At 46.1% G+C, this 14,969-nt stretch overlaps 2 protein-coding genes across 6 annotated transcripts in view; one reads left to right on the top strand and one right to left on the bottom strand.

The window, feature by feature from the left end:
* FAM83G (family with sequence similarity 83 member G) overlaps nt 1–14,969 on the top strand; it is a 74,485-nt gene that overhangs the window by 50,537 nt on the left and 8,979 nt on the right. The window contains exon 7 of one of the 3 annotated variants that reach the window (XM_059668423.1): nt 4,475–4,607. The exons of the other annotated variants lie outside the window; for them this stretch is intronic. Coding sequence (XP_059524406.1) covers nt 4,475–4,592 — 118 coding nt within the window. The 3' untranslated portion in view covers nt 4,593–4,607. Of the gene's footprint in view, nt 1–4,474; nt 4,608–14,969 lie in introns of those variants that run through there. 3 annotated transcript variants of the gene reach the window in all.
* The window catches only part of SLC5A10 (solute carrier family 5 member 10), an 89,387-nt gene that overhangs the window by 66,975 nt on the left and 7,443 nt on the right, over nt 1–14,969 (bottom strand). The window lies entirely within an intron of this gene.

Genomic DNA, 14,969 nt, shown 5'->3' with positions numbered 1-14,969 from the left:
GATAGCTCAGAGGTCGGCAAACTCATTAGTCAACAGAGCCAAATATCAACAGTACAACGATTGAAATTTCTTTTGAGAGCCAAATTTTTTAAACTTAAACTATATAGCCCTAACCAGTTTGGCTCAGTGGATAGAGCGTTGGCCTGCGGACTGAAGGGTCTCAGGTTCGATTCCCGTCAAGGGCATGTACCTTGGTTGTGGGCACATCCCCAGTAGAGGGTGTGCAGGAGGCAGCTGATCGATGTTTCTCTCTCATCGATGTTTCTAACTCTCTATCCCTCTCCCTTCCTCTCTGTAAAAATCAATAAAATATATTTTTAAAAAAACTTAAATTATATAGGTAGGTACATTGTTATTAACTTAATTAGGGTACTCCTAAGGCTTAGGAAGAGCCACATTCAAGGGGCCAAAGAGCTGCATGTGGCTCGCAAGCCGCAGTTTGCCGACCACGGTGATAGCCCACTGCCACGCGGTTATTTGGAGGGGGAGGGGCTTTCTCTCTACTAAAGTCTCACCTATTATCAACGCTAGACTCATAACCCCCTCATTTGATGCCTCACAGCTTCCCTCCCAGGTAGCCATCATGCACTGCCGAGGCCATCAGACTGACTCCTCGCTGGTTACGTGAGGAAATGCCCGAGCAGATGCGGTGGCCAGAGGCTTAACTCAGGGTGAAGGGCCCCCAGCCCCGGTCCTGTTCCTTTCCCTTCCATCCATTATCCCACAATATACAGAAGAAGAGAAAAATAAACTCCTGCAGCGGGGAGGCCCTCCTGGTCCTGAGGGATGGATCTTTATAAATAACAAAATCGCCCTCCCTTGGGCCCAGGCAAGGGCCACTGCCCAGCAGATCCACCAGTGGTTGCACAGTGGACCACTGGCACTTTGGAGGTTCCTCGAACCCCTCTTCACCTGGCCCACACTGCGAGAGGCGGTCACGAGTGCCTGCTCCTCCTGCCCCACGTGTGCGGCTGTCTCACCCCAGGGAGGAATGTGCCCCAACTTTCCTACCCATCAGAGGGGACACCTCCCAGGGCAGGACTGGCAGGTAGACTTCACCCATATGCCTCCCCACAAGAAGACCAAGTATCCCCTTACCATGGTAGGCACCCTGGCAGGGTGGGTAGAGGCCTTTCCCACCCGCAAGGAAACTGCTGAAGTGGTGGCTGAGACCCGAATAACACACACAATCCCAAGGGATTCGGCCTCCCCACCTCCACACAATCAGACAACGGCCCAGCTTTTATATCAAGGGTTGTTCAGCAGGTTAGCACCTCTCTTGGCTTCTCCTGGAAACTACACATACCCTACCGACCACAATCATCGGGTAAGATCGAGAGGATTAATGGCCTCCTTAAAGACCATCTAACTAAACTCTCTCTAGAAATTCGCAGCTCCTGGCCGGACCTCCTGCCCATGGCCCTGACCAGAATCCGGGCTACACCAAGGAGCCCCACCTTCTTAAGCCCTTTTGAACTTCTATATGGGAGACCCTTCTTACTCATCCACCATCTCCTTACTGATCCTCCTCCCCTGGGTACTTATCTTCCATATCTGTCCTTACTCAGGCAATTGCTCCAAGAACACGCGGACAGGTTTCTGCCCAAGCCAGAACCGACCGACCAGAGCTCCCGAGGACCAGCCCTTCACCCAGGTGACTCGGTCCTCATTAAGAATCTGCATCCAAAAGCCTTGGAGCCTAGGTGGACGGGACCTCACACTGTAGTCCTTACAACCCCCACCATGGGCAAACTACTTGGCGATCCATCATGGCACCACCTCTCCAGACTCAAGAGGACCCCGAGCAGCATGACTTCTATAAATGTGAGGTGTTGGGCCCCACTAAGGTCTGCCTTAGTCATCCTCCCGCTCCTCCTTCTCCTCCTGGCCCTGAGCAACCTACACCCACCCCCAACCCGCTTATGTGTGGAGGTTCAAGGTCCATGAAACCTACTACCAGGACAGCACACAAGTCACCTGTCAGGTAGGATCTCAGGACTGTCCTCTGGTCGGATGCCAGGCGGAGATCCTGATGGCTGTCGACCTCCGGTCAGTGTCCAATGGTGGCCGACCCTATGCCTGTTTTGCTTATGACCAGCGGAACCCAGACAGGTGTAATCAAGATGTCAACACCTATGGGGGTTGCCGCTGGTCAGGCTGTGTCACCCATCATGCCTATAATGAGGTCAGGACTGGCCCCTTTTTCTGGAAGGATGGGACCTTCAACATCAGGGTCCGGGATCCCTAGGACCAGCGATGGATTACGGGCGTTATGGGAAAAATATACGGGAGTGGTTGGAGCTCAACCTCTTCAGGGACCATTTACATCTCCTGGGAATATGTCTTGGCCCAGGAGGCCCAAGTCCAGGTCTCCAACAGCATCCTACAGGCCGAACAGTCCCTTAAAGGGAAGCTGCCCGACTCCCCCCGGGTAGAAGTCCTATCTTCTTGGCTCCAACTTATTCAACACACTCTACTATTCCTCAACGAGACTCGCACCCTGCCCAATGTCTCGCACTGCTTTCTATGCGCCTCTCTCCAAAGACCTTTGCTGGCTGCCGTCCCACTCATAACTCCTCCAGGGACCCAGGGGCAAGGTGAATGTCAGCCTCCCTTGGCTGGCATTCCCCTTTGGGAATTTGAAACTCCAAAGCCCACCCTGCCCCTACGGATATGCTAACAGACCAGTAATCCGGTAACTGGGGGACGAGTCACTTGGAACTGTACCCAAAACCACACCGCAGCCAGTCCCACCAAGGCCAGCCCCGGTACCTTCTTTTGGTGCAATGGCACCTTAAGCAACTGCATAAACTCCTCTGACCCCGGGCCTTGCTTCGTGGTCACAGTAGTTTCCCAACTAACCTTGTATGGAGAGTTGGAGCTCGCCTGGCTGCTCCCTTCCTCCCACCCCCGGGCCCGCTGGGCAGCCTTCCTCCCTGTCATGTTAGGGGTGAGTGTTGCTGCCTTGGTAGTCCTCGCTGGGGGGGCCCTCAGGAACAGCCTAGTCTCTGCCCAGGATTTCATTGACAAACTCCAGATAGCCCTGGAGTCTACTACCGCCTCCTTAGCTTCCTACAGTGGCAAGTAACATTGGTAGCCCACGTAACCCTGCAGAACTGACAGGCCCTAGACCTTCTTACTTCAGAGAAAGGAGGAACCTGCATATTCCTTTAGGAAGAATGCTGCTACAACATCAACAAGTCCAGAGTAGTGGAGCAGAACGTGCAGACCCTGACTAAGCTGAGTGAAGAACTACGTGCAAGACACTCCTGGGACAACTCTCTTTTTGGCTGGTTCCAAAGCCCCTTAGCTACCTGGATCCTACCCATGATAGGGCCCCTGATTCTCATCTGAGTCTTTTTTTTCTCCTAGCCCCCTGCCTCTTCAGGTTCACCCGCTCCAGGATTGCGGAGATGTCATGGGTGACTGTAAATCAGCTCCTGCTCCACCCCTATGCTAGGCTGCCCTCCAACCTGCCTCTGCCTGACCCTGGCCTTTAAAACCCCCCTTCCCTCTTCGCCCCTGGTCAGCAGGAAGTAGCCAAGACGATTTTGGTGCCCCCTATCACCAAAAGGCCGGGATGTTAGGTCAGAGGGAAGTCCAGGAGCCGATGCATGCAATCGCAAGGCAGATGGTGACGCAGATACTGGATCCTTCCTGGAACCTGGAACAGACCTGCCCACGGCAGAAACTCCCACAGCTCATGCTCCCCTGCCCTCTCTGAACAGCTGTATAAAAGAAGTGCCTCCATGCCATAACCGGTTTGGCTCAGTGGATAGAGCGTCAGCCTGCGGACTGAAGGGTCCCAGGTTCGATTCCGGTCAAGGGCATGTACCTTGGTTGTGGGCACATCCCCAGTAGGGGGTGTGAAGGAGGCAGCTGATTGATGTTTCTCTCTCATCGATGTTTCTAACTCTCTATCCCTCTTCCTTCCTCTCTGTAAAAAAAATCAATAAAATATATATATTTTTAAAAAGTGCCTCCACTCCCTTTTGGTGTGACTTCACTGGCCCCACCCTTGGACCCATGAACCTCACCCGGGAGTGCAGATTAAAGTTCCTTCTTTTTGACTTGCCTGGCTCTCTGACCTTGTCTCCTGTGCCGCGAACCTTACAATAAGAAAGATTTTACTCACAGTTGCTCAGCCTTTACAGCTGGATGCAGAAGCTCGGCCGAAAGTGAAAGTGACTTCATATTTCATTTTTCTGGGGGCTCAAACTACTTGTACTGGGCTGGGCCAAGTAGAAAGGATTAAAGGACTTTCTCAGCAACTGCCAATAATTCTTTATCTTAATTTTTTTTTCTTTCCCTCCCAGACCACCAGAAACTCTTAGCTAGTTAAATTCTTTCTATGTGTCTGTATTGTAAATTTAATCAGCTTTTCTCTGATTTATGATTTTATTGTGCTGTGTTAAAATTTTGAGATTTTAAGATTAATTTGAAAAGTGTAAAATCTGTAAAAATTGCAACCCAGGAAAAACGAAGATGGCGGCATAGGTAAACACTGGAAATTGCTGCCTCTCACAACAACTTCAAAAATACAACGAAAAGACAAAACGGACATCATCCAGAACCACAGGAAGGCTGGCTGAGTGGAAATTCTACAACTAGAAGGAAAGAGAAAAGCACACTGAAACTCAGAGGAGCTGCAGAAGTAAAGTGCAGAGGTACGGAGGCTTGAGCGTGCGCAGAAAGGGGCTGGCACCTGAGGATGCAGCTGTTTTTTGAATCGGGAGGGAGTCACAAGCTCCTAACTGCTCTGAACTCCAGTCCCGGGAAGTCTCTGGGGACCCAGACTCATACGGGGAGAAACTGGACTGTCTGGCATCAGGCAGAACTCAGAACTTGAGGGCGGCTTTCCCTCAGAGGTGCTTGCAGCAATTACCAGCCAGTCCCACCAAGGCCAGCCCCGGTACCTTCTTTTGGTGCAATGGCACCTTAAGCAACTGCATAAACTCCTCTGACCCCGGGCCTTGCTTCGTGGTCACAGTAGTTTCCCAACTAACCTTGTATGGAGAGTCGGAGCTTGCTTGGCTGCTCCCTTCCTGAGTGGCGGGGCCCCTTAGGGCAGGGCTGAGGATCAGCCATAGCTGCTTGCTCCGCCCTCTTGATTCCCTGAGACCCCGCCCCACCCAGGCTGCAGCAGAGGCTTTTGCATATGAATGCCCTGGCCCTTTGCAATCTGAAAATTACCTAACAAATTGCAGCTGGGCCAGACAGACCCAGAACTTCTAAGAGAAGGCCCAAGGCCCCACAGCAGCTTGCATTGCTTCACAGCTGGGCCTCATCTGGGCACCTCCAAACCCCAAAACAGGAAGGGGAATCTTCAGATCTCTTCGTAGCTCCTGCTGGGTAGCCTCAGGAAGAGGCTAAATTAGCACCCCCTAAGATCCAAGAGCCAGTGTACCCAGTGGTCAGAGTGGAACCATCCACATTACAACTCATTAGATCCATAAGGGACACACTCAGGGGGCAGACTCAGTGAGCACCAAAGCCCCACTGATGCAAGTCTTGTCCCAGAAGGGTGTCTTCAGCACAGAAGTTCTCCCACTGCAGACACAGCTGATTCTCACAGCCAATTGACCTGGAGGTCAATTCCTCCCAGTGATACCTACAACAATCAAGGCTTAACTACAACAAGACTACAATAAGACTGTGCACAAAGCCCACAAAGGGATGCACCAAGAGTGTCCAACTCAGGTAATTGGGGAAGCTGAGCCACCGGGCCCTATAGGTCACCTAGCACACAAAGCCACTCTACCAACACAGGGAAGCATAAAAAATGTGGAGACAAAGAAACAGGTCACAAATGACAGAAATGGAGGAAAGCAAACCACTGGATATAGAGTTCAAAACCACGGTTATAAGGTTTTTCAAGAATTTTCTGGAAACCGCTGATAAATTTAGTGAGACCCTGGAGGATATGAAAAAAGACCAACTAGAAATTAAGCATACACTGACTGAAATAAAGAATAATGCACAGAGATCCAACAGCAGACAAGAGGATCCCAAGAATCAAGTCAAAGATTTGAAATACGAAGAAACAAAAAATACTCAACCAGAAAAGCGAAAAGAAAAAAGAATCAAAAAATATGAAGATAGTGTAAGGAGCCTCTGGGACAACTTCAAGCATACCAACATCCGAATTATAGGGATACCAGAAGAAGAGAGAGGGCAAGATATTGAAAACCTATTTGAAGGAATAATGACAGAAAACTTCCCCTACCTGGTGAAAAAAAATAGACTTACAAGTCCAGGAAGTGCAGAGAACCCTAAACAAAAGGAATCCAAAGAGGACCACACCAAGGCACATCATAATTAAAATGCCAAGAGCAAAAGACAAAGAGAGAATCTTAAAAGCAGCAAGAGAAAAAGTCAGTTACCTACAAGGGAGTACCCATATGACTGTCAGCTGATTTCTCAACAGAAACTATGCAGGCCAGAAGAGAGTGACAAGAAATATTCAAAGTGATGAATAGCAAGATCCTACAACCAAGATTACTTTATCCAGAAAAGCTATCATTCAGAATTGAAGGTCAGATAAAGAGCTTCACAGATAAGATATCGCTTCTCGGCCTTTTGGCTAAGATCAAGTGAAGAGCTTCACAGATAAGAAAAAGCTAAAGGAGTTCATCACCACCAAACCAGCATTATATGAAATGCTGAAAGGTATTCTTTAAGAAGAGGAAGAAAAAAAGGTAAAGATAAAAATTATGAACAACAAATTCACATCTATCAACAAGTGAATCTAAAAATCAAGTGAATAAAAAATCTGATGAACAGAGTAAACTGGTGAATATAATAGAACTAGGGACATGGAAAGGGAGTGGACTGACAATTCCTGGGGGGAAAGGGGTGTGGGGGTGTAGGAAGAGACTGGACAAAAATCATACACCTATGGATGAGGACAGTGGAAGGGGTAAGGGCAGAGGGTGGGGTGGGAACTGGATGGAGGAGAGCTATATGGGGGAAAAAGAGTAACAACTGTAATAATTTGAACAATAAAGATTTAATTAAAAAAAATTGCAACCCAGGGAAGTTTAAACAAAGGCCAGCTAATTCCAAGCATGCCTTTAATTTAAAAACAAAAACAAACAAACAGTAGACAACCAGACCATTACTGAATTTTTCCCCAAAGCAAATAGGAGGTGGGGGAAGGAAGACATGTGGTCATCCTGTAACATGTACGCCCCCTCACGAGTGTTCTAGGAAAAGTCTCCTTCTCACCATGAAAAGTTTTGCAGAATTTAGAAATGCGTCTGAGGTTTCTGTGCACGTGTAAAGAGAGAAGTTAGCTTAAAAAATGTGTGCACACGGTTCGATTTTGGATGTTAGATAGTTTTGAGCTAACCTTAATCTCTTTACGATGCTTCAGAATAAAACCCAAAGACTGTTTTTTCTCAAAAGAAAGATGGCAGAGATGACCCAAAGATTTTCATATTAAAGGGTAGTTTTCAAATAATAATAGATCGCATTCTAAAGTTAAAAAATTAAAAAGTTAGTGAGTTATCTCTGTTACAGAATTTGCCAAAGTAAATGCCTTAGATCATTGTAATTGGCTCTAGAATCTCAAAATTGCTAAAACATAGCTAAATAATATCTACACTAATAAAAGACAAACATGCAAATTGACCATACCTTCGCTATGCCTTAAGCCATGCCCACCAGCCAATCAGAGTGACTATATGCAAATTAACCCAGCCAAGATGGCGGCTGGCAGCCACAGAGCTGGAGCAAGCAGAAGACTTGGTTGCCCCAATGATGGAGGAAGCCAAGCTTCCCGCTTGCCACGGCAGGCTCTGAGCTCCACTCAAAGCAACAAAGTTTCAATTATAGAAGGTAAATAAACCCCAGATACCTGCTTTCAGCCGGCCGTGGCCACAGAGGTGGAGCGAGCAGGAGGCTTCCCTCCCACCTGCCCTGGCCGGCTCTGAGCTCCTCTCAAGGCTACAAAGTTTCAATTATAGAAGGTAAATAAATCCCAGAATAAGAAAGAAAGAAAGAAAGAAAGAAAGAAAGAAAGAAAGAAAGAAAGAAAGAAAGAAAGAAAGAAAGAAAGAAAGAAAGGAAGAAAGGAAGGAAGGAAAGAGAGGCTGGGAGCTTCTGTTGCTGGGGGGGTGGGGAGGGCCTTGGCCAGCCTGAAAATGGCCCTCAGCCCCTCACCCAGGCTGGCCAGGCACCCCAGTGGGGACCCCCACCCTGAAGGGGGTGTGACCAGCTGCAAACAGCCATCAGCCCCTCACCCAGGTTGGCCAGGCACCCCAGCAGGGACCCTCACCCTGAAGAGGGTTTGGCCAGTCTGAAAACAGCCCTCAGCTCCTCGCCCGGGCTGACCAGGCACCTAAGTGGGACCCCCCCACCCTGATCCGGGACACCCTTCAGGGCAAACCAGCTGACCCCCACCCATGCACCAGGCCTCTATCCTATATAATAAAAGGGTAATATGCAAATTGACCCTAACAGCAGAGCCACTGGGAATCACTGGTCACTATGACACACACTGACCACCAGGGGGCAGACGCTCAATGCAGGAGCCACCCCTGGTGGTCAGTGTGCTCCCACAGGGGGAGCTTTGCTCAGCCACAAGCCAGGCTGATGGCTGCCAGTACAGCGGTGGTGGTGGGAACTTCTCCCGCTTCCTCAGTAGTGCTAAGGATGTCCAACTGCAGCTTAGACTTGCTCCCCGCTGGCTAGTGGACATCCCCCGAGGGCTGCCAGGCTGCCAGAGGGATGTCTGACTGCCAGCTTGGGCCTGATCTCCCAGGGAGCGGGCCTAAGCCAGCAGGTGGACATCCTCCGAGGGGTCCCAGACTGCAAGAGGGCATAGGCTGGGTTAAGGGACCCCCCTGAGTGCACAAATTTTTGTGCACCAGGCCTCTAGTATTAATTATAAAGGTCCTAGTAGCCCAGGTAAAGACTTGCTACACCCTTTGTCAATTTAGAAGGCTGGCTTCCCATGGTAATCTCTTAAGGAAGAAGGTAGTAATTTACATTTGAATGGCTACCGACCTGCTGCCAAACTATGGCTGCTTAAAACTTTGGAAGTTTGCTGAGTTAAATAATAAAATTAAATGTCTAAGTATTTTGAAATGACAAAATACTGAAATATTAATCTGAATTTGCCTCATGAAAAATCTAGAGGTCAGAATTGAATTAATTATATCTTGTATTCTTAAAAATGTAAAGGTACTACTAATCTGAGAAATGCTAAATATTTAACTTTTATCAGCAAAAAAATTTAAGACTTCTAAGAGTTTAAGGTTCAAATTAAATTGGGAGAAATCATATGATTGTAGTAAAATTTCAACACTGGTCTAATTGAAAAAGAGGATTAATTCTGTGATCTCAGCTAAATTTTTAATATAAAAACCAATTTAAATTTAATTATCTTTTAAAATAATTATAAAAAATATAAAATCTTTTTTTTAAAATATATTTTATTGATTTTTTTACAGAGAGGAAGGGAGAGAGATAGAGAGCCAGAGACATCAATGAGAGAGAAATATCCATCAACCGCCTCCTGCACACCCCCTATTGGGGATGTGCCCGCAACCCAGGTACATGCCCCTGACCGGAATCGAACCTGGGACCTTTCAGTCCACAGGCAGACGCTCTATCCACTGAGCCAAACCGGTTTCGGCAAAAAATATAAAATCTTTATATGATCTTTCCAAGTTAAATTTCAAGACTTTAATGAGAGATACCTTTGGGACATTTCACAGGCCCTAAAAGGTTTTCAAAAGTTTGTTCTCTCTTCTTAAAGGAAATAATTTTAAATTAAACTGCTCTAGTATACTTGAAAGCACATGGGAAGCTTTATCAAATAAAAATTAATAACTATATTCTACTTATATACATATATTTTATATGCAATGAAGGTTTTGGCCTCTAAGGAAGGGCAAAACAAGTAATAAAATATTTCTTAAGTAAAACCAGAAATTTTCACCAGCGAAATTTTAAAAATAAAATGCAAATAAAAGCCCCAAGCAGCCTGCATTCTAAACAGGCTGGGGGTAGGGCAGCATCTGTGCCTCATGGGTCAAATGTATAAATTTATTTGCTTTGCCTTTTTAATAAAGATACAAACAGCCAATAGATCTATTAAAAGATGCCCAACCTCACTGGCAATTAGGAAATGCAAATCAAAACCACAGTGAGATACCACCTCACACCTGTTAGAGTGCCCGTTCTCAAATAGACAAGCAACAACAAGTGCTGGAGAGGCCGTGGAAAAAAGGGAACCCTCATTCACTGCTGATGAGAATGTAGATGGTACAACCACTATGGAAAGCAGTCTGGAGATTCCTCAAAAAGTTAAGAATAGAGCTACTGCCCTAGTTGGTTTGGCTCAGTGGAAAGAGCGTCAGCCTGCAGACTGAAGGGTCCCAAGTTCGATTCCGGTCAAGGGCATATGCCTGGGCTGCGGACTCGATCCCCAGTAGTGGGTGTGCAGGAGGCAGCCGATCAATGATTCTTTCATCATTGATGTTTCTATCTCTCTTTCCTTCTCCCTTCCTCTCTGAAATCAATAAAAATATAATTTTTTAAAAAAAGAATAGAACTACCATTTGACCCAGCCATCCCTCTCCTGAGTATATACTCCAAGATCTCGAAATCTTGTATTCACAAAGATGCATGCACCCCTATTGCATCATTATTCACAGTGGCCAAGACATGGGAACAACCAAAGTGCCCGGCCATAGAGGATGGGTAAAGAAGATGTGGTCCATGCACACAGTGGATATACTCAGCCACGAGAAAGGGCGGATCAGCGCCGTTTACAACCATCTGGACGGGCCCTGAGAACATGATGCCGAGTGAAACCCGTCGGTCGGAACAAGCTGGGAACCACACGATCTCACTCATGTGTGGGATGTAAAAACGAAACTCGTGAACACAAACAGCAGTGTGGTGGGTGCCAGGGGGAAGGGGTGGGGGAGACGGAGATCCTAATACAAGGTGACAGGAGCAGACCTGACTGTGGGTGGTGGGCACGCAGTGCCATATACAGATCTTGTAACATAGAAACCCACAGCTGACACCTATGTTCATGTTGACCAATGTCACCCCAATCAATTTAATTAAAAAAAAAATAAGAGATCATAGACCATGACCAGGGGATTTATTCTGCGGATACAACGCTGGTACAATATTCTCAAATCAATAAATGTGATGCATCACAATCACAAAATGAAGGATAAAAATCACCCTAGCTCAGTGGTCGGCAAACCGCGGCTCGCGAGCCACATGCGGCTCTTTGGCCCCTTGAGCGTGGCTCTTCCACAAAATACCATGTGCGGGCACGCATGTACAGTGCAATTGAAACTTCGTGGCCCATGTGCAGAAGTCAGTTTTCGGCCTAGGAGAGCCTATTTTGAAGAAGTAGCATTAGAAGAAGTGGGGGGGTGTCGGTCGGGCAACGGGAGACGCCGCTCAAGCGGGGTGCAGGATACACAGCTGGGGGAGGTACATTGTTTTGAGGTATGTTCGCTGAGGTCCACCCCTTCCAACTCTCCCATCCACACTCATCTATCTGAAACAAGTATACAAGGCGAGTGTGGATGGGAGAATTGGAAGGGGTCGACCTCAGCGAACGTACCTCCATCAGATTGAGGACGTTTTTAGCAAAGGCCAGCTTAGGAGTCCCCTGATTAAGTTAATAACAATGTACCTACCTATATAGTTTAAGTTTAAAAAATTTGGCTCTCAAAAGAAATTTCAATCGTTGTACTGTTGATATTTGGCTCTGTTGACTAATGAGTTTGCTGACCACTGCCCTAGCTGGTCTGGCTCAGTGGCTAGAGCGCTGGCCTGAGGACCGAAGGGTTCTCAGTTCGATTCTGATCAAGGGCACATGCCCTGGTTGCGGGCTCGATCCCCAGCAGAGGGCATGCTGGAGGCAGCTGATCAATGATTCTCTCTCATCATTGATGTTTCTATCTCTCTCCCCCTCTCCCTTCTTCTCTGAAATCAGTAAAAACATATTTTTTTAAAAATCACATGATCATATCAATAGATGCAGTAAAAGCATTTGACAAAATCCAGCACCCATTTTTGATAAAAACTCTCAGCAAAGTGGGAATAGAGGGATCAACATGATAAAGCCCATGTATGACAAACCCACAGCCAATATCATACTCAATGACCAAAAACTAAAAGCAATCCCATTAAGAACAGGAACAAGACAGGGATGTCCACTTCCACCACTCTTATTCAACATAGTACTGGAAGCCCTAACCCCAGTAATCAGAAAAGATGAACAAGTAAAAAGCACCCAAATTGGAAAGGAGGAAGTAAAACTCTCATTATTCACAAATGGCATGATATTGTACATAGAAAACCCTAAAGACTCCATAAAAAAAATTACTAGGTTTAATAAATGAATTTGTTAAAGTATCAGGATACAAAATTAACATCCAGAAATCAATGGAATTTCTATACACCAATAATGATTATCAAAAAGAGAAACTAGAAAAAAAAATCCCATTTACCATTGCAACCAAAAAAATTAAGATATCTAGGAATAAACTTAATCAAGGAGGTAAAAGACATGTACTCAAAAACTACAGGACATTGAAAAAAGAGATAGAAGACAATACAAACAAGTGGAATCATATACCGTGCTCATAATTTGGTAGAATTAACATCATTAAAATGTCCATATCACCCAAAGTAATCTTTAGATTCAATACAATCCCAGGAGAGACAACCAAGATGGCGGCATAGGTTAACGCCGGAGTTTGCTGCTTTGAACAACTACTTCAAAAGTGAAACCAAAAAACGGAAGGGACATCACCCAGAACCACAGGAACGCTGGCTGAGTGGAAGTCCTACAACTAGGAGGAAAGAGAAACGCATACGGACACTCAGAGGAGGCGCAGTGCTGAAGTCAAATTCTGAGGTGCGGAGTGCGCCAAGCGGGCTGGCGGCGGAGGGCGCGGTTGTTGTTTTCAATTGGGAGGGAGTCACAGACTCTGAGCTCCAGATCCGGGACCCAGACTCAAACGGGAGAAGCGGGACTGTCTGGCTTCGGTCAGAGCGAGTGCAGCTTTCTCTCCGAGCTTTGCAGCGGGTGCTGGGACTCAGAGAGGCAGAGCCCCTGGGGACAGGACTGAGAGCCGCCATAACTGCTCTCTCCGGCCCACGCTGTTGATCCTGTTCGACCCGCCCTGCCCAAGCCCTGCACAGAGGCATTTGCCAGATAGCCTCAGGCAAAGGCTAGATTAGCACCTCCCTAGAGGACAGAAGTTCTCTCACTGCTGACACAGCTGATTCTCATAGCCACTTGGCCTGGAGATCAATCCCTCCCTGGAATTAGCTACAACAATCAAGATTTAACTATAAGACTGCGAACAAAGACCACTAGGGGGTGCACCAAGGAAGCATAACAAAATGCGGAGACAAAGAAACAGGACAAAATTGTCAATGGAAGATATAGAGTTCAGAACCACACTTTTAAGGTCTCTCAAGAACTGTTTAGAAGCTGCCGATAAACTTAATGAGATCTACACGAAAACTAATAAGACCCTCGATCTTATATTGGGGAACCAACTAGAAATTAAGCACACATGGACTGAAATAACGAATATTATACAGACGCCCGACAGCAGACCAGAGGAGCGCAAGAATCAAGTCAATGATTTGAAATGCGAGGAAGCAAAAAACATCCAACCGGAAAAGCAAAATGAAAAAAGAATCCAAAAATGCGAGGATAGTGTAAGGAGCCTCTGGGACAGCTTCAAGCGTAACAACATCAGAATTATAGGGGTGCCAGAAGATGAGAGAGAGCAAGATATTGAAAACCTATTTGAAGAAATAATGACAGAAAACTTCCCCCACCTGGTGAAAGAAATGGACTTACAGGTCCAAGAAGCGCGGAGAACCCCAAACAAAAGGAATCCAAAGAGGACCACACCAAGACACATCATAATTAAAATGCCAAGAGCAAAAGACAAAGAGAGAATCTTAAAAACAGCAAGAGAAAGAAACTCAGTTACCTACAAGGGAATACCCATACGACTGTCAGCTGATTTCTCAACAGAAACTTTGCAGGCCAGAAGGGAGTGGCAAGAAATATTCAAAGTGATGAATACCAAGAACCTACAACCAAGATTACTTTATCCAGCAAAGCTATCATTCAGAATTGAAGGTCAGATAAAGAGCTTCACAGATAAGGAAAAGCTAAAGGAGTTCATCACCACCAAACCAGGATTATATGAAATGCTGAAAGGTATCCTTTAAGAAGAGGAAGAGGAAGAAAAAGGTAAAGATACAAATTATGAACAACAAATATGCATCTATCAACAAGTGAATCTAAGAATCAAGTGAATAAATAATCTGATGAACAGAATGAACTGGTGATTATAATAGAATCAGGGACATAGAAAGGGAATGGACTGACTATTCTTGGGGGGGAAAGGGGTGTGGGAGATTCGGGAAGAGACTGGACAAAAATCGTGCACCTATGGATGAGGACAGTGGGTGGGGAGTGAGGGCGGAGGGTGGGGCGGGAACTGGGAAGAGGGGAGTTATGGGGGGGAAAAAAGAGGAACAAATGTAATAATCTGAACAATAAAGATTTAATTAAAGTAAATAAATAAAATAAAATAAAATAAAAATACAATCCCAGTTAAAATATAATTGGCATATTTCACATATGTAGAGCAAATATTCCAAAAATTTATATAAGGAACCAAAAAAGACTCTGAATAGCTGCAGCACTCTTGATAAAGAAGATCAAAGTTGGATGGATCACAATACCAGATACCAAACTATACTACAAAGCCATTGTTATCAAAACAACCTGGTCCTGGCACAAGAACAGGCATATAGATCAATGGAACAGGACAGAGACCCCAGAAATTGACCCACACCATTATGGTCAATTAATATTTGACAAAGGAGGCAAGATCATACAATAGAGCAAAGACAGTCTCTTCAATAAACGGTGCTTAGAATTAACAGGTATG

Source organism: Myotis daubentonii, chromosome 16, assembly GCF_963259705.1.
Source record: "Myotis daubentonii chromosome 16, mMyoDau2.1, whole genome shotgun sequence".
NCBI lineage: Eukaryota > Metazoa > Chordata > Mammalia > Chiroptera > Vespertilionidae > Myotis > Myotis daubentonii.
The sequence above is the reverse complement of the archived record's forward strand: the minus strand, read 5'-3'. Positions and strand labels throughout refer to the sequence as shown.